Source organism: Hippoglossus stenolepis, chromosome 2 (assembly GCF_022539355.2).
Source record: "Hippoglossus stenolepis isolate QCI-W04-F060 chromosome 2, HSTE1.2, whole genome shotgun sequence".
Taxonomy (NCBI): Eukaryota; Metazoa; Chordata; class Actinopteri; order Pleuronectiformes; family Pleuronectidae; genus Hippoglossus; species Hippoglossus stenolepis.
In genome coordinates, this window is record NC_061484.1 from 29,343,771 (window position 1) to 29,369,334 (window position 25,564).

General features: G+C 46.9%; 2 protein-coding genes and 1 long non-coding RNA gene across 4 annotated transcripts; 2 read left to right on the forward strand and 1 right to left on the reverse strand.

Moving 5' to 3' along the window:
* The first annotated feature begins 1,822 nt into the window (after positions 1-1,822).
* Positions 1,823-7,518, forward strand: dla (deltaA). Its single transcript, XM_035142260.2, has 11 exons — positions 1,823-2,419; positions 2,595-2,897; positions 3,168-3,228; positions 3,336-3,593; positions 4,547-4,607; positions 4,723-4,853; positions 5,529-5,698; positions 5,866-6,082; positions 6,168-6,948; positions 7,037-7,145; positions 7,233-7,518. Exons 1-11 carry the CDS (start codon positions 2,351-2,353, stop codon positions 7,236-7,238), a joined length of 2,166 nt encoding a protein of 721 aa, XP_034998151.1. The 5' UTR covers positions 1,823-2,350; the 3' UTR covers positions 7,239-7,518.
* A 4,230-nt stretch (positions 7,519-11,748) lies between these two features.
* zbtb45 (zinc finger and BTB domain containing 45) lies at positions 11,749-22,939 on the reverse strand. Of its 2 annotated transcripts, XM_035142325.2 has the most exons (7): positions 22,860-22,939; positions 22,639-22,732; positions 19,559-20,891; positions 19,046-19,180; positions 16,030-16,170; positions 14,195-14,468; positions 11,749-13,982 (listed from the first exon to the last, which is right to left on the reverse strand). In XM_035142325.2, the coding sequence occupies exons 3-7, from the start codon at positions 20,609-20,611 to the stop codon at positions 13,564-13,566; spliced, it is 2,022 nt and encodes a 673-aa protein (XP_034998216.1). In that variant the 5' UTR covers positions 20,612-20,891; positions 22,639-22,732; positions 22,860-22,939; the 3' UTR covers positions 11,749-13,563. The 2 variants fall into 2 exon arrangements, with proteins under 2 accessions (XP_034998216.1, XP_047197582.1); XM_047341626.1 differs by lacking the exon at positions 22,860-22,939 and having other exon boundaries at positions 19,559-20,890; positions 22,637-22,769.
* Positions 21,994-25,507, forward strand: LOC118099781. Its single transcript, XR_004694366.2, has 3 exons — positions 21,994-22,725; positions 24,042-24,194; positions 25,372-25,507. It is a non-coding gene; the product is annotated as an uncharacterized LOC118099781 (long non-coding RNA).
* Positions 25,508-25,564: the final 57 nt, after the last annotated feature.

Below are 25,564 nucleotides of genomic sequence, written 5' to 3' on the forward strand. Positions count from 1 at the left end.
GGTTCAGTTCGAGTTTCCTCCAGTTTAGGAGCATCATTCATCCAGAAGTGTAAAGCTGCAGCTCTGTGGGACCAAAGATCCAGTGGCACGAAGCTGTAAACACCAGGAACTGTCTCTCTGCTCTGAGTGAAAGTGTCTCTGGTTAGAATCGTGACGGTCACGGTTTGATCGATGGAGCGACGGACACGTCCATTAATGCAGGAGGACTTTGTTTGGCTGCTGATTGGAGTTAATGAGTAACTTTACGCACACGTGACGCACGAGGTGAAGTCGACTCGGAAGAGAAAGGGAAAGCGTGTCGCTTGATCTCTGGGAGGGAGGGAGGATGGTGGTGGGAGGGCGCGCGCCTCCTGTGACAGGTAACGCGCACCGGAGAGACGTGACGTGCGTGTCTGAGCACAGTGACGCAATGTGATGTAGAAAAAAAAAAATCACTTGTAATGAACAAGATGAAGAAACATACCCCCCCCCGTCCCGGTGCACACACACACACACCAAGACACAAACAAACTCGTGCTGCAGAATGTTGGTTAAAATTTCAAGAAGAAAATAAAAAAATGATGATTGTGTTTGATGTGTGTGTGTGTGTTGGGGGGTGGGGGTGTGGGGGGGCAGAGAGAGTAGGTATTGTGTGCAGACTATATGGACGTGTGGGCGCGCGCTCAGCTAAGGGAGGCGCGCGCACGCTGTTATTGAGGGGAGAGCAGGTGCTGGACGAATTACCATACAGCTGAGGGTGTGTGTGTGTGTGTGTGTGTGTGTGTGTGTGTGTGTGTGTGTGTGTGTGTGTGTGTGTGTGTGTGTGTGTACAGAGCAAACTTATTCCCTCACCACACACACGCGCGCAAAATAACAAAAGTTCCCCCTCATGTTGGCCACGCGAGCGACTCCAGCGCGCGGCACCCTCCCCCCGCACGCACCTACACACACACACACACACACACACACACACGCGTGCACGTTTTTTCTTTAATCTCAGCTCAGAGAATGAGGAGAAGAGAAGAGCAAAACGGTAAAAGCAGGAGTCCGGCCCCTCCAGTCGTTTACCTCCGCGCTGCTCTGCCAAGGAATGTTTTTCTCTGCGCCTCTGACTCCATTCAAAGCATCACATTCTTCCCACAACCACAAATAGCCTCCAAAACATTTCAAGGGTGTGTGTGTGTGTGTGTGTGTGTGTGTGTGCAGAGGAGGAAAGAGAAGCAGCAGGAGGAGGAGGAGGAGGAGGAAGGGGTGTAAACAATTAACTGAGTCAGGGGTTGAGACCAAGAAACATTTTTCTCCCCAAGATTTTTTTAAATTAGCTTCACACTGCGTTTTTGGCTCTTTACCCCCACGAAACATCTTCAGACGGCCGAACACAAAGAGGTTCGTCCGGGGAGGGAACAGCTGGAGGGATCAGTCCAGCGCGCACGGCTCTCACATCCACATGCCAGGAGCAAATCTGGCATCTGTGGCATCGAACCTGCGCTTTATCTGACTCTAGTGGCACGTTTATATCAGAGGGTCTAATTTGCCTGAGCCGCTTGGGTCGTGATCTCCAAATAACAGCCTCCGTTAGCAGTTTGCTCCCCTTGAAAAACACTGACTCCACATGAAGTGACACAAAAAGCTTCTTATCACATTTCACTACTTCGCCGGAGACACTTTCACACATCTCCGGGTTGTTGGGCGCAGATAGTATCGCTGTGTGAGCTGCTCAGGGGCTGTTGGGGGGGTGAGGGGGCAACTTGCATGGGATCCCATTGTGGGGAGCCGGGCCAGATTGGGAGGTGAAGTCGGGGAGGAGGAGGAGGAGGCTCCATTTGCATGTTATTACCATAGCATGTGTCAGGCCGTATATAACAGGCGACAGGCCGCCTGGGCTGGAGACAGACGCACAGCTCACAGTGAGGAAAGACATAGGGGAGGAGAGGGAAGCATGTTGGACCAGTGACAATCTGTCCCTGGGTTCCACCAAGACCTGAACACAAGAACATCTACTTCCTTCAAGAATCGGTCACTATCTCAACAACAACAACACAAGGAACCATCATTTCCCCCCCTTTTTCTACGCACTGGATTATCGCTTCATAACGGAACCGGAGGACTTCTCTGTTTTAGAATTCACCGCATTTCTTATTTTGTGGTTTTATTCTTCTTTTTTTTTTAAAGAGTTGGGATTTATCCTCTTTTCGCTCCTCGGGATATGAGTGAGAGCGACGCGGCTGACAGCGGCAGCAGTTGATGAGAAAACCCGAGAGGCGACAGAAACGTGCTCAATGCATCTTCCTCAGAGGGACTGAAGAGGAGCAGGCACCCTGAGGAGCAGCCGAGCCCCGAGACTTTCTATCTTATTTATTCTTTATTTATTATGTATTTATTTAATATGGGGCGCGTCATCCTGCTGACTCTCGCCGTCATGTCCACGTTGCTGTGCCAGGTAAGATCCTCAATGTCTATTTTATCCAAACAATGAACCATCACATCACCCCCCTCACATAAACACACACACACACACTTCTCCCTCCCATCACTCCCATCACTCCCATCACTCCCACCACACACACACACGCGCCGTGTGCGCAGTTACTGATAATAAGCTGTTTCCTCCGCAGGGGTTCTGTTCGGGAGTTTTTGAGCTGAAGTTGCAGGAGTTCCTCAACAAGAAGGGGGTGCAGGGCAACAAGAACTGCTGTAAGGGAGGTCTGACCTCAGCTTTCCAGCAGCAGTGCGAATGTAAAACCTTCTTCAGGATCTGTCTCAAGCACTTTCAGCCCAACGCCTCCCCGGAGCCTCCGTGCACGTACGGCGGCTCCGTGACGCCCGTCCTCGGCTCCAACTCCTTCCAGGTGCCCGATGTCATCCCGGAGAGTTCATTCAGCAACCCCGTCCGGATAAACTTCGGCTTCACGTGGCCGGTAAGTGCAGCCACTCGTGTCCTTGTCACTACAGTAGAAATCGCGCCCTTTTCTTTGTTAAATCCGTGCGTAAAAACGCACAGCGACAGCATGTCTGGCCACAAGTTCAGGACGCAGAAGGTTTACGGGTGTTCAGTTTCAGCGGATCGGGTTCTAGGCGGTTGGTTTTCAGCCCAGTGCCTGTATGGCACAGTCGCCTCGGGCCTGTGCTTGATGTTATCGCCGCATCTCCGCTGGCCACCTGTCTCATGAAGCCATTTGTGTTCCCAGGGGACCTTCTCGCTGATCATTGAGGCATTGCACACCGACTCCAGAGACGACCTCTCCACAGGTAGGAGATAAACACCCTTCCCTTTTCAAATTAGGTCACATTTACGCACTTTCCCAGTATCTTAACCCCCTTTCCATCCACTTTCTTCCACCCCACGCGCACTTTAGAGAACCCAGACCGCATCATCAGCACCATGACCATCCAGAGGCATCTCACCGTGGGAGAGGAATGGTCCCAAAACCTGCAACCTGGCGGCAAGACGGAGCTCAAGTACTCGTACCGGTTCGTGTGCGATGAGCACTACTACGGGGACGGCTGCTCGGTGTTCTGCCGGCCGAGAGACGACGCCTTCGGACACTTCACCTGTGGAGAGCGCGGGGAGATCACGTGCGACGCCGGGTGGAAGGGACAGTACTGCACAGAACGTGAGTGACAAGACTTGTTTCATCTGAAAGCATGTGCGTAAACGTGTGTTTGGAGGTGGAAACAGGAAGGAACACACCTAAATATACATTTCAAGGTTTCAACAAAAAAAAACAAACACCATAAAGTTGTTTTAAAGTTTGTAGGAACACGTCAGAGTGTAAATCCTAAATGTAAGTTTGATATAACGAGTTAATTTCTATGTTGGGTCTATCACCAGATCCAGTGAGTGCCGTTAGAAGGCAACTTGTGCGTAAACACCACACACAGCCCCCTCCTGCTGCCACACGCACACACGCACACACACACACGCGCACACACACACACGACCACTTGATTTATTCTAAGGAAAGTTTTTGGGAATAATCTCACGCGTGCCATAAATTTACATGCTACCTTCCAATTCGTTACTCTCGGAGTGGGCAGGGCGCTGATTGGCTGAGGCGGGGGAGGTATTGTTTGAAGTGGGCAGCTGCCGGCAGCGAGGAGACAATGGAGCAGCTGTCGCGCACTGGCAACACACTCGCCAGCTGTCCACTCTTATCTGCCCCAATCCGAGACATTAAGGGGAGTGTGTGAGTGTGTGTGGGTGCGTGAGCGCGCACAGAGAATGAATAAAAGAGTTTTGACCCGCAGAGAAGAAGAAAAAAGGGGGTGGTGGTGGTGGTGGGGCGGGTTGAGGGGGTCTGTGAGTGTGTGTGTGTGTGTGTGTGTGAGAGTACACACACTCCATCCTTTGTCTCTGAACTATGTTAAGCAGAAAATTCTTTCATGGTGATAAGGAGATTGAGTTTAAGGTAACATCTAGGCCCCTCCCCCTCATTTCTTCCATTTTTGTGACTTTGTTTGGATTTAGGTGAAAAGTTTTATTTCCTCAAAAACCCAAACAAAGACCCAGAGTTTGAGTTGTTTCTCGTCCCCGCGAGTCTAAATGTGTCTCTGTCTTCCTGTACAGCGATTTGTCTGCCGGGCTGTGACGAGGAACACGGCTTCTGTGAGAAACCTGCAGACTGCAAGTGAGTACCCCCCCACACCCCTCACCACCACCATCAGGTCGTTAGTTAATTAGTGGGACTCATACGTAATGCGAGTGGACTGACCGGTGTTTTCTCCTAATTTGGACGACAACAGGTGCCGAGTGGGATTCAAAGGCCGCTACTGCGATGAGTGCATCCGTTACCCGGGCTGCCTCCATGGGACCTGCCAGCAGCCCTGGCAGTGCAACTGTCAGGAAGGCTGGGGGGGGCTCTTCTGCAACCAAGGTGAGGAGAGGGTCTGATAGGATGACGAGAAGCAAAAAGGAACCGGAGAGCAACAACGATTATTATAGTAATTTGCTGGTCGAAAGAGTTAAAGCTGGAGAAGTAAAGCTCGATTAGATCTGGATAAAAGGTTAAAGTTTCCACCTGAGCTGCAGAAAACAGCCTTTCAGTGGCTGGAGTTCAGGCTGTTACGACATATTGAAGCGTTGTAACAAAAAGCCACTTTTCAAGCCAATGTAGCCAAGTTCCGGCCCAAGCAACTTCATATCTTTTGACCTGCAAATTGCCAAATGTTGTTCTGTGTGTTTATATGAAAACGTCACTTACTGGGAAGAGAGGGATCGAGGATGGACAAGATACGAGTTCGTAGAGCATCAAACCTCTTTGGTCTTTCATCACTGAAAACTTTTTGGTAAAGATAAAAAGTTTGCAAAGGGACATAAGGGAGCGAAGCAAAGTTAGCGAGATGTTCCAACATGAAAGTATCGACAGTGATGTACAGAAATAACAACAACGGAGCAGCTGTTGTCTCCGGGTGAGGACAGAAACCAAAAACCCCTGAAAAGGAGAACCAGTCAGCCGGAGGACAAAAATACATTCTCTCTCTCTCTCTCTCTTGTCCTGCCAGTTGTTGAACTGTGGCTAATCCACATGTGCCGCTGTGTCTTTATCCAGATCTCAACTACTGCACTCACCACAAGCCCTGCGTGAATGGAGCCACTTGTAGCAACACCGGCCAGGGCAGCTACACCTGTTCCTGCCGGCCTGGATTCACCGGGGCCAGCTGTGAGATCCGGGTCAACGAATGCGCTGGAAACCCCTGTCGCAACGGAGGGAGCTGCACTGTAAGTGTCGCTGGTCTCCTGAAAACAACTTGAAACTAGAACAGAGAAATCCTGAGGCTCAGTGCCGGCTGTTTTCATACAGCAAGCTGAAATTCACAAAGCGAGCAGTCTGTGTCAGCTGCGATCGCGAGAAAGATCTTTACCTTTTCAATTTTTTCCCTCCGCAGGATTTGGAGAACACATATACCTGCACTTGCCCTCACGGTTTCTATGGCAACAACTGCGAGCTGAGCGCCATGACGTGTGCAGACGGGCCCTGTTCCAATGGAGGCCGCTGTGCCGACAACCCCGACGGAGGCTACTTCTGCCAGTGCCCCACGGGATACGCAGGGTTCAACTGCGAGAAGAAGATCGACCACTGCACGTCCGCCCCCTGCTCCAATGGTAAGAGGGACGAGAACAGACACTGTTGTTTACCTTCTTCCTCTGTGGATCAAACATTAACGCCACTCTCTGTCGCTGTTCTCAGGTGCACGCTGCGTGGATCTCGTCAACTCGTACCTGTGTCAGTGTCCGGACGGTTTCACTGGCATGAACTGTGACCACACCGGGGACGAGTGTTTGATGTACCCTTGCCAGAATGGTGGGACGTGCCAGGAGGGTCCCACCGGCTACACCTGCACCTGCCCACCAGGATACACTGGTCGCAACTGTAGCTCACCCATCAGCCGCTGTGAACACAACCCTTGCCACAATGGCGCCACCTGCCATGAAAGAAACAACCGCTATGTCTGCGCTTGTGTTCCTGGCTACGGTGGCCGGAACTGCCAGTTCCTTCTTCCAGAGCACGCTGCCATTCGAGGGTCAGAAGTTCCCTGGATGGCCGTTGGGACCGGTGTGGCCCTGGTACTGCTCCTTCTGGCAGGCTGTGCCGTACTTGTTGGATTTTTCCGATCAAAAGCACAGCGCGGAGGTCAAATCGAAACCGTTGGTGAGGCAGAGACAATAAATAACCTTACCAACAACTGTCACCGCAGTGACAGGGACCTGGCAGTCAGCATTCTGCCGACGCCAGGCGTCAAAAATATCAATAAGAAGATGGACTTCTGCAGCAGTGACCCAGATGAAGGGTCTTCACCGGAGAGAAGCAGCTACAAGAGCCGCCATCTGCCTGCAGACTACAACCTCGTACACGAGGTCAATTATGAGCAGGCGGCTAAAGAGGCCATGCTGGATGCAGCCTGCGAGGACAAGTGCCAGTCCCTGGACTCGATCGAGTTCGAGGAGAAGCGCAGCAAACGTTTAAAATGGTAAATATCTCATCCTGCTGAAGCTGAGCTGAAATCTGTGGCTGTGAACGCGACGACGCTGACATCTTTTTCTTTCTCTCTCCTAAAGCGATGCATCAGAAAAGAAAGCCCCAGAAATGTCTGCATGTGCGGACACCAAGTACAAATCTGTGTTTGTGATGTCGGAAGAGAAGGACGAATGTATAATTGCAACTGAGGTGAGTTTCGGTGAAATAAACACTCGTCTCTGAGGTCATTCCACCAACAAACACTAAACCTTACTCTGTCTTCTCTTGTGTTTGCAGGTGTAACGAGCCACCAATGGGCTGCCCGTTGCTCATTTGCTCTATGGGAGAGTTTTTATACTCCTTCAGATGCTGCTCTAACCCTAGGGGGAGGTGTCCCACCTTGAGACTGCTGCTGATACTGAGACGTTTAACTGATATTCAGAGTGAGCTGGTTCTCTACTGGAAACTAAGTGCAGGCAGCGGCGGCCTGTGGGATAAGAAACTGGCGGGGTTGAAATAGAGAAGTTTACGGTTAAAAAGGTAAACTGCCACTTAGCTTTCTGTCCTGCCTTTTGTCAAGGAGTGGGGGTACAAATTAAATATTAGGGAACGCTGGCGATAACGTGCGGCGCTACGAGTTTTTTGCAACATTTGCACCCAGGCCTTTTCTCTAACCCACACGCCGTTGCTGAGCGAAGGAACTGCATCAAACGGTGGATGTTTGGCCATAGTGGCCTGTTCTTCACGAGGCTGTTCACGTGGGCTGTGCACCCACCACCACACCTGTGAAGACTGTATGTATACTTGATCACTGTGTTCACTGAAGTGCGTTTTCTTCCCGGAGCCGTCCAAACCATTTATGACATAGTATTGTTCATTTGATTTTTTTTTTTTTTTGTTTCTTTTCTGGGGACATGAAAAGTTTGTTTTAATTAAAAAAAAAAATTTAAAAAAAAAGTTGCTTTTTTTTTTTTTATACAGATTGTCCTTTTTGTAAAATAAAAGAAAAAAAAGAAAAAAGTTATGATTTAAGATTATGATTTAATTTAAGTTAATTTAATGATTTTGTGTTATTTTTATTTTGTATTGTATATTTGTGATGTTTGTTATGATTATTTAAGTTGCTTTTTTTAATGATGATATTTGCAAAGGCACTTCAGGTCAATGGGACTTTTTTTTTAAAAAGAAAATGTTATTTAAGAGGGATTGTACTGTACAAATTGTTATGTTACTGTCTCCTTTACCATTTTTGAATGAAGGAATTAGCCAAGACTATTTTTCCAAATAAATATTCCTAAACGTGAAATTGTAATTGCGTCCAACTTTTTGTTTTGTCCATCTGCATGTGCTCTGAAACCCCCCCACACACACATTTCTTTAGGGGTCTGTGAGCAAAGTTAATCAGTAACATCTGTTGTCTTCCCCTGGCGACCACATAGTGGGCTTTTCTATGCCGACACTGTTGGCTACTGCCAGAAGTTGAAAGTGTCTCCCTGGAGACGGGAGAGGGGGCCTATTCATAAAAAACAATGTCCCTACGCTAGATTTACCACTCCCGAGTTCTCCCCCTAAAGAAGGAGGCAGGTAATTCATGGCTCTGAAATTCAGATCAATGTCGGGTAACGCCTCCTGGACATCCTGCACTTGGGTTTTCCTCCCTTCCTGTTTTTCTCACAAATGTCTTTAGAGGCTTTTTCTACGACTATTAAACCGAAGAAACTAAAGCTTTTTCCTTTTCACGTCATCCGAACGCAGAAATCATTTAGAAAGTAAAAAAAAAAAACCATTCTGTATAAATTGTGTTTCTCTCCCACGTATGTTTAAGTCCACCTCCGTTTTCTGTCTTAATTGGCCCACAAAGACGTTGATTGTGTTTTAGGCACAAATAACTGTAAATCATCAGCCCGGTGGAGTCGGCCTCTGCTGGGGTTTATAACCCCGTGGCATTATGGCAACAGACTTCGGCAGACAATGATGGAATTGACAATGGGGCACACAAAAGGCCACCCTTGGGAGAGCCTGCGTGTCCCTCGGCATGCTGGGAGAAAGAGAGTAACAGGAACAGATGTTGTTGAGTAACAGATGCCTTCTGGCCAGAGTTCAGCCTCAACCAGCCAGACCTTCAAAGACTCGAGCTGTAGGAAAAAAGACAGATTATCAATGGGCCTTCAGGAAAATACAGCTTTTATATTGTCCTGGCGAATCGGTCGGGAGTTTGGAGAAATGGCAGAGATAAGAGAATCTAACAGGACTTTTGTGTCGCGTGATGAACACAGACAAAGGAACTACAGTGTCGCTGCAGGAAGAGAAAGAAACACTCAATCAACTCGAGGAATGAAGGAAAGTTCTTTTCCACATTTGAAGGACAACACAGGAAATTAGCTTTTTATGGAGTTGCGATAACAAAAAAAAAAAAAAAAAAATCAACCTAAATCATAAGTTCATCATCAGAATTGTTGTTTTTTTGTCTATTTCCAACAGAGATGCAAACGGTTCACAGTTAATACATGATATCTGGATCTGATCAAATGTGGCTTCACATGTTTCACTGCATGTTTCAGCAGCCGTGCAGTAACAAACCTGTCAATCAACCGTTTGTACGGGTGTTCAATAGTTTGCATTCGGTGCAGAGTGGTTTTTTGCGGCGGAAGGATCTGAATCCATGTTTCACAGCTGCTTTACAAAAACAACCGCACAGAGTTAAATCAAGCAAAATGTCAACAATACTAACGCAACAAGTGAGAACTCCCAGTGTGAGGTAGTTGATTGTTTCACTGAGCTGTGACACACACACACACACAGACACACACACACGACAACAGCTGGCCTGGAGCCATAGAAGCCTTTTTATTTGGAGAAAGAAATCTTTGAAATCACTCATTTTTAAAATTCAATTAATTCATTGAGTACGACATCTAAGTTCTCAGAAAAGTTAAAATCATGCCTTTAGTCTTTTTATACATAAAAGATGTGGTTTTACGATGACAAGTGATTTTTTTTTTTTTTTTAATTATAAAATGAATGTTTCTTCTTCTGACATATTCAACATCTGTTAAAGAAATATTAATGTAGAAAAACAATTACCACCTTCCCCTCCCGATAAAACAAAAAGACAGAAAACCAACATAAAAAGGCAAAACACAGTACGTTACAATGCAATGACATGGCTTCATAGCACACATATTACAGTACTGTACAAGGGTCCGCCTCAGACAAAATGCACCAAAACCACTTCCACTGCTGAGGATAGATCAAACCTCTGAAACAGCTCAACACTGCTTATTTACCAAACCCAGGCCACAGCGTGGTGTTGGCAACTGGCAAATGAGGTAAAGGTTTCCAAAGAAAGCACCAAAGGTTTGGCGATAACATTTCTATATAGCTTATATGCAACAGTGAGTTGAGGGCGTTTCAGTCCAGCTTCTCTTTTCTTTTTTCTTTTTTTTTTAAATTCAACACTGGAGAAACAAACTACTGAGTCTGCAGATTAAAGGCCAATGAACACACGCTGCCGGGCCGGCTCCGCGTAAATAAGCAGGTTCTCCACATTGAAATGGGCCATTTAATATTTATAGTGACGTCCAGACAGAAAGGATTTTAATCTACGTCTCTGCTGGATTCACTCTTTTAGTTGAAAAATAATAAGTCTTCATTAAAGTGATTTGTTTCTCTCTCGTTAAGGGAGGAGCGCTTATGAAATCATGTCAATTTGAAGGCTCTTACAAAGCTTTAGGTAAACGACTGAATATCTCATAAATGTTTCGACTGACAAACATTAAGAAAAATGAGCAAAAAGCAGGGACGCGCAAGGTTCTTTTAAAGATCACCTTTTAGGTGCAAAAGAAAAGAAAAACAATCTTAGGCCAAATACTTCAGGGGACAACAACATCTAGGTCTAAGTAACATGATGTGCAAACTTAATTGTGCATAGAGATCAAATTGTAATAAATATTAATGTGATAATTATCATTATCACGAGTTTGACTTTGTCAAAACTTGTAGGGGTGATTGTACATTTTCATGATTAATTTAGTTTTACTAAAACGTTAAAAAGGTTTTTTTTATACAACGCTGCAAGAAAAGCTTTTATATTTTTTAAATTTTTTTTTTTAGCAACAAACACTTCCCATTTATTATTAACCAGAGCCCTGAAAGACAAACACAACCAAACACTCAATAAAAATCCTGATAAAAGTCACTGATTTGTCATAGTTATTCAATCAAGTTTAACTTCCTGTGAATGGCTCTTTCACTTTAAAAGTTGTTTTCTTTTTTTCTTTTTTTAACGTTCTGAGCTGTTTCTGCATCAAAGAATCACATGAGCAACGAAGAACAAACTGAGCGTTATAGCGATGTACAGGAATTTTACATAGAAGTACTTTAGTAAGCTTTTTAAAACGTAAATGGATCTATCGTAGCTTTAGTTTTCACTGTTTCTTCGTTTGATGTAGCTTAAAAGATGTGAAGCATAATGCCTGTCTTTGGACCACCGAGGTAATTGTAGGTGTGTGTGTGTGTCTGTAAGAGAGTGTGTGTGTAAAACATGCTGAAATGTTTCCCAAATATTTCAAATGAGAAAATAGTGTCCCTCCGAGCCGTCGGGGGCTCGTCCTGGTACGAGGTATATGATCCTGGGGCCGACCGGTGGCGCCTGTGGAAAATGTTACAAAGCTGTCTGATGGATGATGGTGAATTTCATTCACACTGCTGTGCATCACGCCGCCGCCGCCGCCGCCGCCTCCTCCTTCCTCCTCCTCCTGCTTCTCCCGTGCTGCACCCCCCTCCCTCTCTCCCTCCCCCTCCCCTCCCTCCCTGCTGTAGCCCCGCTCTGCTCAGACTACTTTCCTTCTTCATCGAATCATTCATCAACAACCGTCTTTGTCAGCCGCTCTGCTCCTGAATAGCTTCGGGCTCCATTCACATTCAATTCAATTAATTCATGAAGAGCATTTTCTCTGCCTGGAGTTTTTTTAAAGAATGAATGAGAAGCAAAAACTGTCTGAATCTTTGATCCACAGTTAGATATAGAAAGTGAGGAAGTCATCGACTTCAGTGAGTGTGTGAACTCAAACCTTTCTCCTGTTTTCCTACTTTAATGGAGCCCAGTAATTAAGAGTATTTAACTCTAAATGTCCTCCGCGTACAGGAGACATTACATTGACCTAACATGGATTCACCTTCTGTCTAGTTAGTCATTGGTTTGTTATTTAGCAGGATTACGCTCAAACTAATTACATTTTGGAGCCAAACTGGATAAAAAGGCAGATCCAGGATTTTTGTTCCCACTTTCCTCAACATGGTGAGATAAGAGCATTCGTGCTTCTAGTTTTTAAATTTGGTTCAGCTGAGAACTGAAAGTGCATTTCCAAATCTTCCCGAGGTCTTTGGACCCAATGTGGAAAGACGAGCAACTAATGATCTGAAGGAAATCTTTTGATTCTGGGATCAAATGCTACGTTCACACCAAATACAAAGCCAGTTTTCAAGTGAGTCTCGAGGTCCTGGTGAGGACAACACAAGCAAACACAAGCCACCAGAACCCGCCTGTCCTTTGGAAGAAGAAGAGGACGAACTACTGGCTGAAGTAACTACAAGTGCTGTGTTGTGCTGTGCTGTGGAAATGCCAGAGGAGGTCATTAACAGTCTATGTGATCATCCCGAGGTGAAACACAGCTCTGGGCATTTCACCGTCTCCCCCAGGAGCTGCGTCTGGTTGACTGTCATGTCCAGCGCTACCTGAGGATCGTGGCCAGTTTGATGACCTGCTAGAATATTTCACATATTGCGTGCGACGCGAATTGTGCGTCTGCCGCTTCATTGACTTTGTCTCTAATGTTTTCTCTTCATGTTTGGTGCGAATGCAACATTAAAGTTCTGGACACTTTTGGTGGACAGGCGGTTAAATGACCCTATCACTACAGCTGTTAGACGAGATCTAATTTTCTGATTACTTTCATCAGAACATGACATTTTACTCAGCCGCTCTGCTGAGATCTTGAGATAAACATTATATTCAGTTTATCAGAACTGATCTGAATCCAGTTCTCAACATGAATTAAATGAATTGAGGGTGAATCAAACCCTGCACCCCCCCCTTTCCCCTGGTTTCCCCAACTTGCATCTCATTATTACCCAATTCCTCAACCCACCCAATACCCATAATCTCCACCTAGATAACCCGGTGCCTCCGCCCACCCCGACCCGCCTTCCTAACCTCTTTGGTGACTCTGGTCTTTGAACCAGGGTTCCTACACATCCTCTGTTTGGATGGACTCTTAATGGCTGTTCTTCAAGGTGCGTGATTGTTGCTCCACAGCTTGATTATACGTCGTCACACTAACAAATGTCACGACACGGGATTACAACTATTTAAAAAGGGAACTACATTTCAACCCCCCCCCCTTTAACTTTTACAAGACTTCTGTGCAATTCCAAAACCACCTTTTTAATTTACTGAATTGTGGAAACTTCCAGCTTTGTGTAGGAACCCTGATTGAAGGTGGTGTTACACTAAAACGATTGAGCGCAGTTCCCACCAGAAGAGAAGATCAGCAAGGCTGCTAGGACCAAATAAGGGATGGGCTCGCTGACTCCCCCCCCGTTCCCCCGTACCTCCCCATCCCTTGCTCTAGGTGGAGGAAGCTCCGTGGCTGGGCATGTTGGACATGCTGCCGACCATGCCAGCGGGGCCAGCCATACCTGAGGGCCCTCCCAGAGCCGGAGGACTGTGCTTGGTAGGTGAGGTCATGTCGGCTCCACGCCCCTGGCCTTGGCCCTGGGCCTGGGGGTTGTGGTGGGCGTGCTGCAGGGCGTGGCGCTCCAGCAAGGTGCGGTGTGTGAAGGCCCGGTGGCACACGTTGCACTGGAAGGTGCGCTCGGCACGGTGGGTGCGCATGTGCACATTGAGCGAGCTTTTCTGGGTGAAGCGCTTGCCGCACATGGAGCACTGGAAGGCCCTGACGCCGGTGTGCACCACCATGTGTTTGAGGAGGTAGTCACGCAGGGAGAAGGAGCGCCAGCAGATGGAGCACTGATGAGGTTTCTGGCCTGGAAAGATTGAGACAGTTCACTTTAGGTCTTTCACATTTAAGGTTTTCATGCGTCAATAAACCGGGACCAGAAACAGAACAAGACTTAAACCGGACCAGTCTATCACCAGAAATATCGCCAGATCTAAAACCCTGGAGACGCAGAAACCATCGGCGCCGATTGCTTTCAACAAGCGAAGGTGAGAAGCAGGAGAAGGAGGCGTGTCTTACCAGAGTGGATGAACATGTGCTTGCTGTAGTTCTTCCTGGAACGTAAAGATTTGCCACAGTGCGTGCAGTCGAACGAGGTCTCAGATCCCTGGGAGGAAGGGGAGGGGCCCGTGGATAAGGAGGAGGTGGAGGGAGGTGGGGCCGGGGTCATCGGCGCCGGGGGCGGAGCCGGCTGACTGGGCTCATTCCCCGCCATGCTGTCAATCCCGCCCATGGGCCCACCCACGTAGAATGGCGGGGGCTGCGACTGGCTCACCGGGTACTGGAACAGAAGCTGAAGAGGAATCAAAATAGTTATTTATATTCCTTATTATAAACAGTCATTAAAACATAGATCTTGATGCGTGTGTTATTATGAATTAATTTATTTGGTTATTTCTTAATGGTCACATCTCTCACATCTTTGGTTTAATTGAATTGTGCACTTTTCATGTTGGGAGGAAAGAATATTAAATCTATAAAAACAACAAACTATAATTATGTGTTATATGTAAACAAGATTCATTTCCTTTCCCGTCCTCTTCAAAATAATCCTGTCAATTCAATTAAAAACACAATTTCGGAAAACAGTTGATTACGATCCATTAGCACCCAAAAAGTAAATAATAATATTATTTTACATTTCATTTTATGCAATATTGCACGAAGCTGATAAATAACACAGAGTGGCAGTGGCTCCATTTACATTTCCCACTGTTCTGTCAAACTTTTCAAATCCTCACCTCCGTCAGGGAAACTGTGTGGGAGGTGTTTTGGAGACAGACTCATTAAAACTGAAGCCGTCATATGGATTTCTGTGTTTTTATGTTTTTCTCCTATTTTATTGCTGCACTTCTGTCAAACATCATCACAGAAACCAGAAGAAATGCAGCAGATGTTTTGGCCAAATGAAGCATCTTTAGGAAACAGTCAGCTTTTTGATGTAATCACCATATCCTCTGTTTCTCCACTCAGTTCATTGACAGCAGAGTTTGCATTTTAGCAGAAAAGACGTCCCCTCTAGGCGTGGACACGTAAAGATATACAGCTGGAAATAATGATCCACGTCTCCACAAGAAGCTCAATTACCTGGTTTAACATTCTTAAAAGTAAGATCTCATCTTTTATTCATATTGAACAATAGAGACTCTCTGACAATGTGTATTTAACTTCAGCGTGTCAATCCTCATTGTATGTCCACGTCACATCTATACCAGTCGCATGCCGGATAACGATTGGCTTGAAACTAGTTGTGATGTCACAGAAGTCATGCTTGTTGGAACAGGTCTTAAACTTAGAAAAGATTTACGGCGAACACCGAGACATTTTTCCCCTTCAGCAGATGAAATGTTGCTCTGGTCTCTCTCTCACTCACTCACTCACACACACACACACACACTCACTCACACAGTTTGTACACAATGAACTACTCTGAACAGCTTCAGCTCGAACAGTGCACATCACAGGACGTACGGACAAGATGTGCTGTGAAAGTCAGAGGCCACTTTCAGAATAAAGTCATTTTTAAAACGTTGAAAAGCAGAATATTCCTCAAGATCAGCTGCTTCAGCAAATAAACCAAAGTCCTCTTAGAGTTCCTGATATTTTAAGAATTTCCTGGCTGAATATTGCACATAAACTTTGGCTTTTAATGACTTTGAGGTCTCGTTAAAATCATCTACAGTTGAGCATTATGCACTTGGACTTTTTCTGCCTGATTCAGACAGTGCAAACCACTGGCTCAGGTTAAACACCCGCCCACCACAGACTGAATCTGCTCCTTTAAGGCTTAATAACTCCATAACGTTGCTTTAGATGTAACCGCAGAGTATGATTTCAGACATTACTGCACAAACCTGGTTGTTGATGGACTGGGTGGTTGGGGGTGGAGTCAGAGGCTTGTTGACCCTTCCTCTCGGGTTGAAGGCCATGGCCCGAGGAGGCTCGCTCTGTGGCCAGAAACTCTCAGAAAACACCCCCTGCTCATCGTAGAAATCCTGCAGCACAAACACACACACGTGCGGGACATGAAACATCCGACAACACCACTTTTGTGAGTATTAATATTATGGCTTCAGAACCCAGGAAAGTCGATGGCTGAGCGGCAGCACCTCTTCTGTAAAGGTTCAGTTCTCTCTCAGAAATACGAACACTGAGCTCCTGCTGCCGGAGGCCGAACACTTACCTGCTCCATGGCTGTAAATCCAGCTGTGTTGTGTGTTCACCTCAACACACAACTCAGCATACGTACAGAAGCAAAAGCTTTAACTACACATTCTTTAGTGCTCCGCTGCGTCTCCTTCCACGTGCACATGTGTACGGAGCACTTTCCGCATTTGCAGCCTCGTCTTAACCCCCACGTGAGCACACTCGGAGGGTGGAAAGATAAATTTGCGTGGTGCGGTCTGACCAGTCAGGCTACATTACTGTGAGAACAGCAGTTGATCAAACGTTCGGCTTGATGTATGGCTGCACGGGGAGGTGATCTCAGGGGAAATACCTGCATGGGTGGAGCTCGTCGAACACGGAGCAGACGTGAGAAACCTTTTATTTGTTGTAGGCGGAGAGTTTCATTCACCACTTAGGAGTATAATTGCAGAATTATATATTTAATTGAATATTGCAGTGGCTGTATGAATCCTTACGTTTATTTTCCGGGAAATTCACTTTTGAAAGTAATCAGAGGGAGAAATCTCTTGAGTCTGTGTTCCAGTGATTTATATGATTAAGTTTTAATGTTAATAATCTCTCATTACTTTACCTGCTGAAACGATGTTGTTGCAGAACTCCCTTGTAGAAGACATTTTACCCTAAGCCGGACTAACCTGGTTAAATACAGGCAAATATTTAATAATAAATAAGACGAGAGCCAGACTGATCAGTGCGAGCGTGGATTTCTGCTGATCAGAATATTCCACCGAGTAAATGAAGCAGAAAATATGTGCATTAATGTTATATTTTACATTTTAAAAATGTTTATTTTCTTCATTCAACTTTTATATATTTGGTTGCATTTGTGTTTTCTTTGTATTTATAGATATTTATTATCTCGGTAGTGGACCCACCTGCTAACGGGATGTTACCCGGAGGCCAAGTCTGAGGAGGGCGGAGGTTTCAGCCCGACGAAGCAGAGGTGGAGGGGCGAGCTTTCACCATGTCGGCTGGATTCATTCCTTGAGCACGTGGCCACACTGTACAGATGTCATTAACATCTGGCTGTGATCAGATTACTGGTCACAACACACTGAGGTAGTTATTGACCAACCCGAGCACACTGCATTCAGCCAGCTTGTTATTACTCAGCGGGTTTTTTTCTCCTCTTACAAAACAGGATTTGAAGAGAAAACCACCTCAGTAAAAATGTAGTGTTAAAGTAGTTAAAGTAAGACTTTTGAATTTATATATTTGTTCTTGTTTTATTGAACAAGTCCAAAATCATATTTAGAACAAATTGAAAATCTAAATAAATAAAATCTAGTTGAGTTTTGTATCGATGTCACAAGGTTTTCAGTTTTATTACTCAAGGACTAAAAGCCAAGTTTCATGTGTTTGTTCCATGTTTCATTTGATCTGTTAGTTTTAGTTCCACATTGTGATTTAGGGACAAAAGAGTTTGTCTGACAAACGTACGTCCCGTCGTCGTCACCTACGTGGGCGGAGTCTACCTATACTTGACTCTGATTGGTTTGTAGACGCTGTCTGACGTTGACGTGTTGTCAGTTTTGGGGGGGAAGTAGTTTTTCTGTTTGATGAATGAAGCGCTTCATTTGGTTGCCATGGTAACATCATGATGGTATCACTCCCAGCATCAGCACCTCCAGGCGCAGTACTCTACAGTAATACAGTACTCCACAGTACTCCACACTACTCCACAGTACTCCACACTACTCCACAGTACTCCACAGTACTCCACACTAGTTCAAATGCACCTACTGAACGTCGTCGTGGTTCAAACATTATATCGTCGGAGGTGAAGAACGCCTCTTCTGGTCTGAGGAACCTTTCACACCTTCCAACTAAACTGACGAGTGCGAAGGTCTGAACCAAACAAGGTCGGTGTGAAAACAGGGTTATTTATTTACTCTAAATAAATAACCCTGTTTGAATAGTTATCTGGTGATTGAATTCAGCCGCTCTTTTTAGAAGTCAAAAGGTTTTCACAGTTTTATTCACCACCTATGTTGAGGTTGCATGGCTGAGTCAGATCTCAGCAGTATAGTCATATGCAGCTTATACAATATAAATACATTCAACATTTAGGACCATGAAGATACAGATGTATGTCAATAATACACAGTGATTTGTGAGAAGTGAAAACCGTCTGTGCAACAACGTGAAGATGCTTCACGTCATGTGAACTGAAGCGCTGCAGAGGAAGAACTGCTCCAAAAAACACTGAATTAGATTAGTTCTAGTGTCGGAGCTGAATCAATTTACGATCACATGCTTTTTCTTTGCGTGAAGGACAAAACGTCTTAACCCTCCTACACCGAGCGGATCATTCTACTTCCAGTCGTAACTTCTCTGCAGCAGTTTTGACTGAATCCTTCTGACTGCGTGGCAGATGTTCCCCGAGTATTCTGCAGGGCAGAGCAGGCTGCGGCATAAATCTGCTCCACCGTCTACTTACTTCAAGACTTGTGACAGAAATGCTGAGCATGAATTTAGCACAATAAAAGTCAAAGTTTCCTTCTACAGAATATGAAAACCTATCCATGGAATCACTACTAAAATATGCAAGATGTTATTTTACTGACGGTTGTCCTGCTGCAAACACGTCCAATAAAAGTGCTCGACATTTACAGCATCTCTCTAATGTGGATTCACATTTATAAACTCCCTCTTCTCATCCTCCGTCCGAGTTAAACCCACCTGTCCAAATCCTGCCATGGCTTCCTGGGAGCCCTCATGCTCTCCGACTCGTCTCCCTTCCTCCAAGGCATAGACGGTCCCGTCAGTGTCCTGTACCCCTTCATCCTTCACCACCACTCCCTCGCCTCCCAGCACCTGAAGAGAGAAAAAAAGGGTCCAATTCAATTTTGAGAGGCAAAAGATAAATCAGGTTTTCATCAGTGGCAGGAGCAAAGCAGCAGCAGATGGTCTATAAGAACAACAGTGCATCGACTCGGCTTCAATCAGGCACTCATCATTTTTTATGACGTACAGTAAATATGCAGAAGTCCATAGAACATCAGCAAGGAAATTACTGCTGAAATGAAGACGAGAGCTTCTCTTCGATTGTGCAAAGTGCAGAAACATCTCAGCGATATACGCCAATGCAGTGCGAGAAGAGGGAAAAGCAGAAAAAGAAAGAAAAAGCAAACCGTTGCAGCTCTGCATGCCTGAAAGCTGTAACCATGGCAACCCTTCCCCTTATCCCCCTACCTGGAGTCTTAGCGGCTGCCTCTGCTTGCGGCTGTGGCTCGCCCCCCTGTCTCTGTCTCCATCTCTCCCCCGCTCTCTCCCGTCCAAGTCCTCCTCCTCACTGTATCTGTCCATCCCCACCAGGTCATCAGAGAGGTCGGTTGTGTTGCCGCGGAGGCTGTCCCTGCCGATGCTGTCCACGCTGGCCACACCGGAGCTGCAGCCCGCTGAGAGGTTCCCTGTGCTACTAGTGTTGGCTCCATTGGCCGTCTGTGCCAACAGGTCTCGGAGCTTGTACCTGACGTCCTGAGTACAGCTGGAGTTCTGCTTCATGAGGATTGTGCCGGCCCCAGAGCCCATCCCGTCCCCACACATGGAGCCGGGGCCCATGTCGCCCAGCGCCATCAGACTCACTGTGTTAGCTTGCTCCATCTGGCCTGGGCCGCTCTCGGTGACATTAACGCTGGCACCCCCTAACCCAGCACCCATGTTACTAGCCCCACATTCAGCCATGAAGTTGGAGAAGTTTGCATAACCCCCACCTGCTCCACCAACAGAGCAGCTTCCGCTGCCACCGCTCTCTCGCCCTTTGCCCCCGCCACGCTCTTCCTGTTTAGGGAGAACTCCTCCCAGCATTGCACTTCCTGCTGCTGCAGCCGCGGCCGCAGCCGCAGCCGCCGCCCCTGCTGCTGCCTTCCTCTGCGAGATTATCTGGGTGCACTCGTCGATGACCGTCTTGATCTGCAGGATACTGGCAGCGGTGAGGATGCAGAGGGCCTGCGACTGCAGCACCACCAGCGAGCCGCTGTACATGAAATCCACGAGCTGCTTCACGGTTTCAGCGGGAACCAGAGGTGGCACGGAGATTTCAGAGTGACCCAGCAGCAGCTTGTCCTGGAAGAAGGGGCTGCCAGCCGCCAGGACGCAGGCGTGTGCACGGAGCGAGGCGTCATGTATCCGCACGGTCACATCGCAGAAGAGGCCCTCGCGCCGCTGCGTGCGCAGGGCTTCCAGCACCGACTGGCTCGAGTTGTGGAGGTGGATGTAGTGCACGGTCTCTGTGCCAGATGCCATGGCTGGAGGCGGCGAGTCGCTGGGGACCGGGTGGGAATGGGGGTGGGGGAGAGGGGGAAGGTGCCTGGGGTTTTGCGTCAGCTTGAGGGAGGAGTAGGACAGGGAGGGAAACGGGTACAGTGCATGGGCCACGGTGGGGCTGTGTCCCTTCAAACAGTCATGAGTCTGATGGAAGCTTTCAAACTGCTGCTGCGCTGTAGGAGAGTGACGAGCTGCCTCTGTGGTCCTGAGACGACGGGGGGGGGACGTTTCCACCAGCGTCTTGATCTCTGTTAAAAACCTGTTGAATTAATCAAAAAAAGACTGATGACACACTGAGCCACTTTTACATCTTACTTTAGTGCTGGAAAGATAATTTGATGGATTAATTAAACATCTTGACAGTTGACTCCGACAAGGACGTTTCAATCTGTCTTTTTGCAGGATTATGCGAAAACTTCTGAACCGATTTGGTTTAAACTTGGTTGAATTTTGTTAGATTTGGACACGTGATATGTTGAAATAGTAATAAACATGCAACTAGTGCTCTGTAGCAGCAGCTGGGCCTCACTAATGTGAACCACGACAACAACAACTTAAGCTGTGTCTCAAATCAGGGGCAGCATCCTTCGCAGGACGCAGTGTAACCGGCCCCAGAAGGAGGCGGCGTTCTTTGTGTTTCCGGGTAGACGGCGAAGGCAGAACCTAAATGAGGCGGTCTGGTCTACAGAGGATTTCCGTAATCGGTATCATCAGCTTGTCCCGCCGTTATTGCTGTTGCCTAGCAACAGGACTGCAGATGGACAAGACGAGAAAGTTTGAATGCCGCCTGGTCTTGTAACACGTGTAACATTAGGTGATTGAGATGACACGTGATGCTCAACTATTGGACATCTCGTCACGTCCATTACCTCTTCACGACGCACATCAACCCCAATTTGTCTCATAGGGCTTAACAACGGGCGACGTAATGTGCGCTTGTGTCATAATGTGAGTAAGGAAACACTAACAGGGACGTCAGAGACATGCGAGGGATCCCTCTCCCAGGACGGACAGATGTGCACTAGATGTCCTCGTAGCAGTGAATCTTGTGATTGCTTGGCCTGGGAGGGATTCACCCGAGTCTTTGTTTGTCGGGGATGAAAAGACGCATTTGTCAACTGCATTTAAAAAAGGCGCCTGAGAAATGAGGCAGTCTAGTGGAACCACTGTGATGCAACAGTTCTTCAGATGCCTCCTCTGACACTAAAGTGTCCGGTTCTGGGTTCTAGGGACACTCGGGGGACACAGAATGAACAGGTGAGCATCTCTGTGCAGCAGCTTCAGGGTTCTGGTCCAGTCTCTACTCCCTGCAGGTCCCCGATGGGCTGTGTGGCCGCGGAGCTGAAGCCTGGTCCGTGCACGTCACTGTGGCTGCAGGTGCTCATCACACGGGTCGCGTGCAGCATCTGGAACACCTGAGTTTTAGGACACGGCACGTGCCGCGCGCGAGCCCCGCAGCACGGGGTCACTTCAACCATGTGTGTGTGTGTGTGTGTGTGAGAGTGTGTGAGTGTGTGTCCGTTAACGGTACCGACAAACACCGAGAGACACAAAGAGCTGAACCGCCCCCGGTGTGTGTGACCGTGCAGCGGCTCCGGTCCTCAGGTAACTGAACCGCCAGGGTTAACGGCGACGGGGCTAACGCTAGCTCGCGTTAGCTGTTGACATTAGCCGCGCGGAAATTTGCACGAAACGCGCAGAGTCCGACGAGCTAACCGAGCTCCGGCGGCACCTGGAGCCCCGACGGGAGGGCTCACCTGTCGAGCAGCTGCTGGCAACGCGTGTGACACCACACAAAAACAACTGCCCCCCCACGCTAGCCTAGCTACGTTGCTAGCTAGCTAGCGCAAATTGCCATACACAACCAGAAGAGTTAGCATGCTAGCTAACGCGCTAGCAGCCTTTTATCTCTCTCCCCCCCCCCCCGGTGCGGAGGTAACGTTACAATCCGTCGGTTTCCAGTCGGTGTCAGTGCTGGTGCTCGTGTTTGATGGTGACCCACAGACCTGCGGTGCCGCGCCGCCGCTCCTCGGTGTCAGGCGGATGGATGCAGCAGGAAGCCCTCGGTGCTGTAAACGCACCCGACCGACCTGGTGAGAGCTGCAGACAAACATGCACACAAACACACACACACACACACACTGTGAGTCACACACTCGGCGCAGGAAGCGATGTGGAGCCTCTCCTGCTCGACACCAGCTAATCCATCCACAGCTGCTCCACGTACCTGCAGCTCCTCACACACAGGACGAGCTGCGGCTCACACCCATCGGGAAGTAGGACACATACCTGCACACCCCGCACGGCCAACACGCACGCACACACACACACACACACGCAGGCAGGCAGGCAGGCATGCACACACACACAACATAATGCATGGACTTCACCGTCATATCAGATTTAATACACTACTGTTAACTTATACCACGTGTACATGCATCTTTATGTACTTATACTCGATGCTAGAAGGTCCCGTGTGTACGATTTAGGTGAAAGTGATCTATTGGCAGAAATTGAATATAAAATCGTTGATTTCGTCTAAATTGTACGAATTGTTGTTTTCTTTACCCGAGAATGAACCCTTTATATTTACATGCTCACCACTAGATGTCACTTAATTCTACACACTGGTCCTTTAAAGGATTCACTGTAGTATATTAAAGGTCCAGTGTGTAGAATGTAGTGACATCTAGTGGTGAAGTGTCGTGTTGCAGCTGAACAGCCCTCACCTCACCCTCGGCTTCCAAACATGACAGAGAACCTGTGGTTTTTAGTTTGTCCAGTCTGGGCTACTGTAAAAAAAACAAAACATGGCTGCCTCCGTAGAGAGGACCCGCTCCTGATGTAAATATAAAGTATTTGAATATAAATTATTTAAACATAAAGGGCTCATTCTAGGGTCAAGAAAACAACAATTTGTACAAACCTTCGACAAGAACAAGGAAATACTACTAAAAAAACATCTTACAGGGAAAAAATAAATCTATAACACACAATTCTCACCGAGCTGAAGGGAGCAGACAGTTGTAATGTTTGTCTGTCTCAATATCTCCGTATGCATAATGCACAAATACAGTTAAAACGTCCTTATGTCTATTGTCTATAGTTGTATTTCTTTTATACCTTCACATGTGTCTTGTTTCTGTTGTTCCACCTCGTTCTGACTGATGCTGTAACGAGGGGAATTTCCCCGTGTGGGATCTTATCTTAAATTAAAATGTGTCTATTAGTCATGGGAGAGCGAGCTCATGGCATCAGTGCAAAGAGAAGGGGCTGACGTAACATATTAAATGCACCATGGTGGAAAAGAAGACGAGCAACAGCAACAGGGCAATTAAGACCAAGATGCATAGTAAATCAGAATGACTGCCTGTATGCGTTGATGACAGGTTAAATGTGTGGGCAGGTGTCCAGGTTGTGTCTGTACAGTGAGTTATCGTGTCTGTGCTGCGGCCTGGTTCTGCATGGATGAACTCCGGTGACGGCGGCAGCAGGTCTGCAGATCTGAGCACAGCGTGGTTCTTGGATCTCATCGTACTTTCAAGGGCAAAGACTGGAGGTGGGTGTAACGCAGCGCTGCCTGGACGAGGAAGGTTGAAGCCGCACTGTTCACATACAGGCCAACCAGTGAGAACCAGTTAGTGAACGGTTTCCTCTCAGATGGGATGATAGTCATATTGAATTAAATCAAGCCGCACCAAATTCCACACACTCGGAGATATCAGTGCTCGAATCATGTCTGCATTTTTGTTTTTCATCAAGAGCCATGAATTATTCTCTGAGAAGTTAGTGGAAATGTCAAAACACCCGAAACCCGCGATGTTAATGAAAGTAGAAAATGCAGTTGTTTTTTATGGAGTTCTCTCTCGACCCTCGTCCCAAGTTCACCAAGTTCTGTGGAAATCCGTTCAGGAGTTTTTCCGTAAACCTGCTGATAAACAAACAAACCCCCAAACGGGGCCACATTCCCATCCCGGCATTCTGGTATCGGAGGAATAACTCGAACCCCATTTGTGGTTAAACGGTAAAACATCAATCCTCAAATACATTCTTCGGTCGTGAGAGTTTGATAACGACATATTTGTTTCCCCAATACATAACGGCCAATGTACGGGTATCACAATTCGGCATCGCTCCTCAACCGAACCTTAAAGGGACGTTTTTCATCTCAGGCGGAACAACAGTGACCCCCCCCCCATTCCTAACGATTCATGCCTGTGTGAAAGGGATTTTAATTTAGTCTATTTCTTAAACATTAAGTTTGAGGACACCGTGTTTCATAATTTTCTGACTTTGCGCAGATCAAACCCATTTAATCAGTGACTGGTTATAATAAAAGTTATCTTTAATTACGAATATAAAATACGTGTTGCATGTTAGTAGATTGACTTAAACACTGATCAATTTCCAGGACATTTTAAAGACTAAATGAGTAAACTAATTGTAAAAAAAATGACCCAATGAATTGTGCAGTAAAGAGTCATCAATAATCTACGTCGCTCCTCAAACATTTGTGAACATCCTCCATGACGAGTGACTTTCTGCACGGGAGGAATCATGACTCGTGTTAAGTTTTCAGCCATTTTGTTTGGTGTAGAATAGAAATGTCTCTTTTTAAATTGTCCTTCGAAATCCACAGGACCTCGTTTCTCATGCTGCAGAATTTCACCAAAAAACACTTCTACGGAAATTTACATTAAATATTCAAATCATTCCTCCTCCTCCTCCATCCTTAGACACACAGCTGCTTTCGGTCAGAGCTGTCGACGGCTCTGTTTTTAATGCTGAGCCACGGCACATCATGTCAACAGAACGGCTGAAACTTCACGAGAAGATAATCCCGCTCTTCTTTGAGTGCACCTAACGCAGAGTGTTGCAGTTGAGACGCCGCCGCCGCCGCTGCTGTTGGAACATTTTAAGAAAGAGACA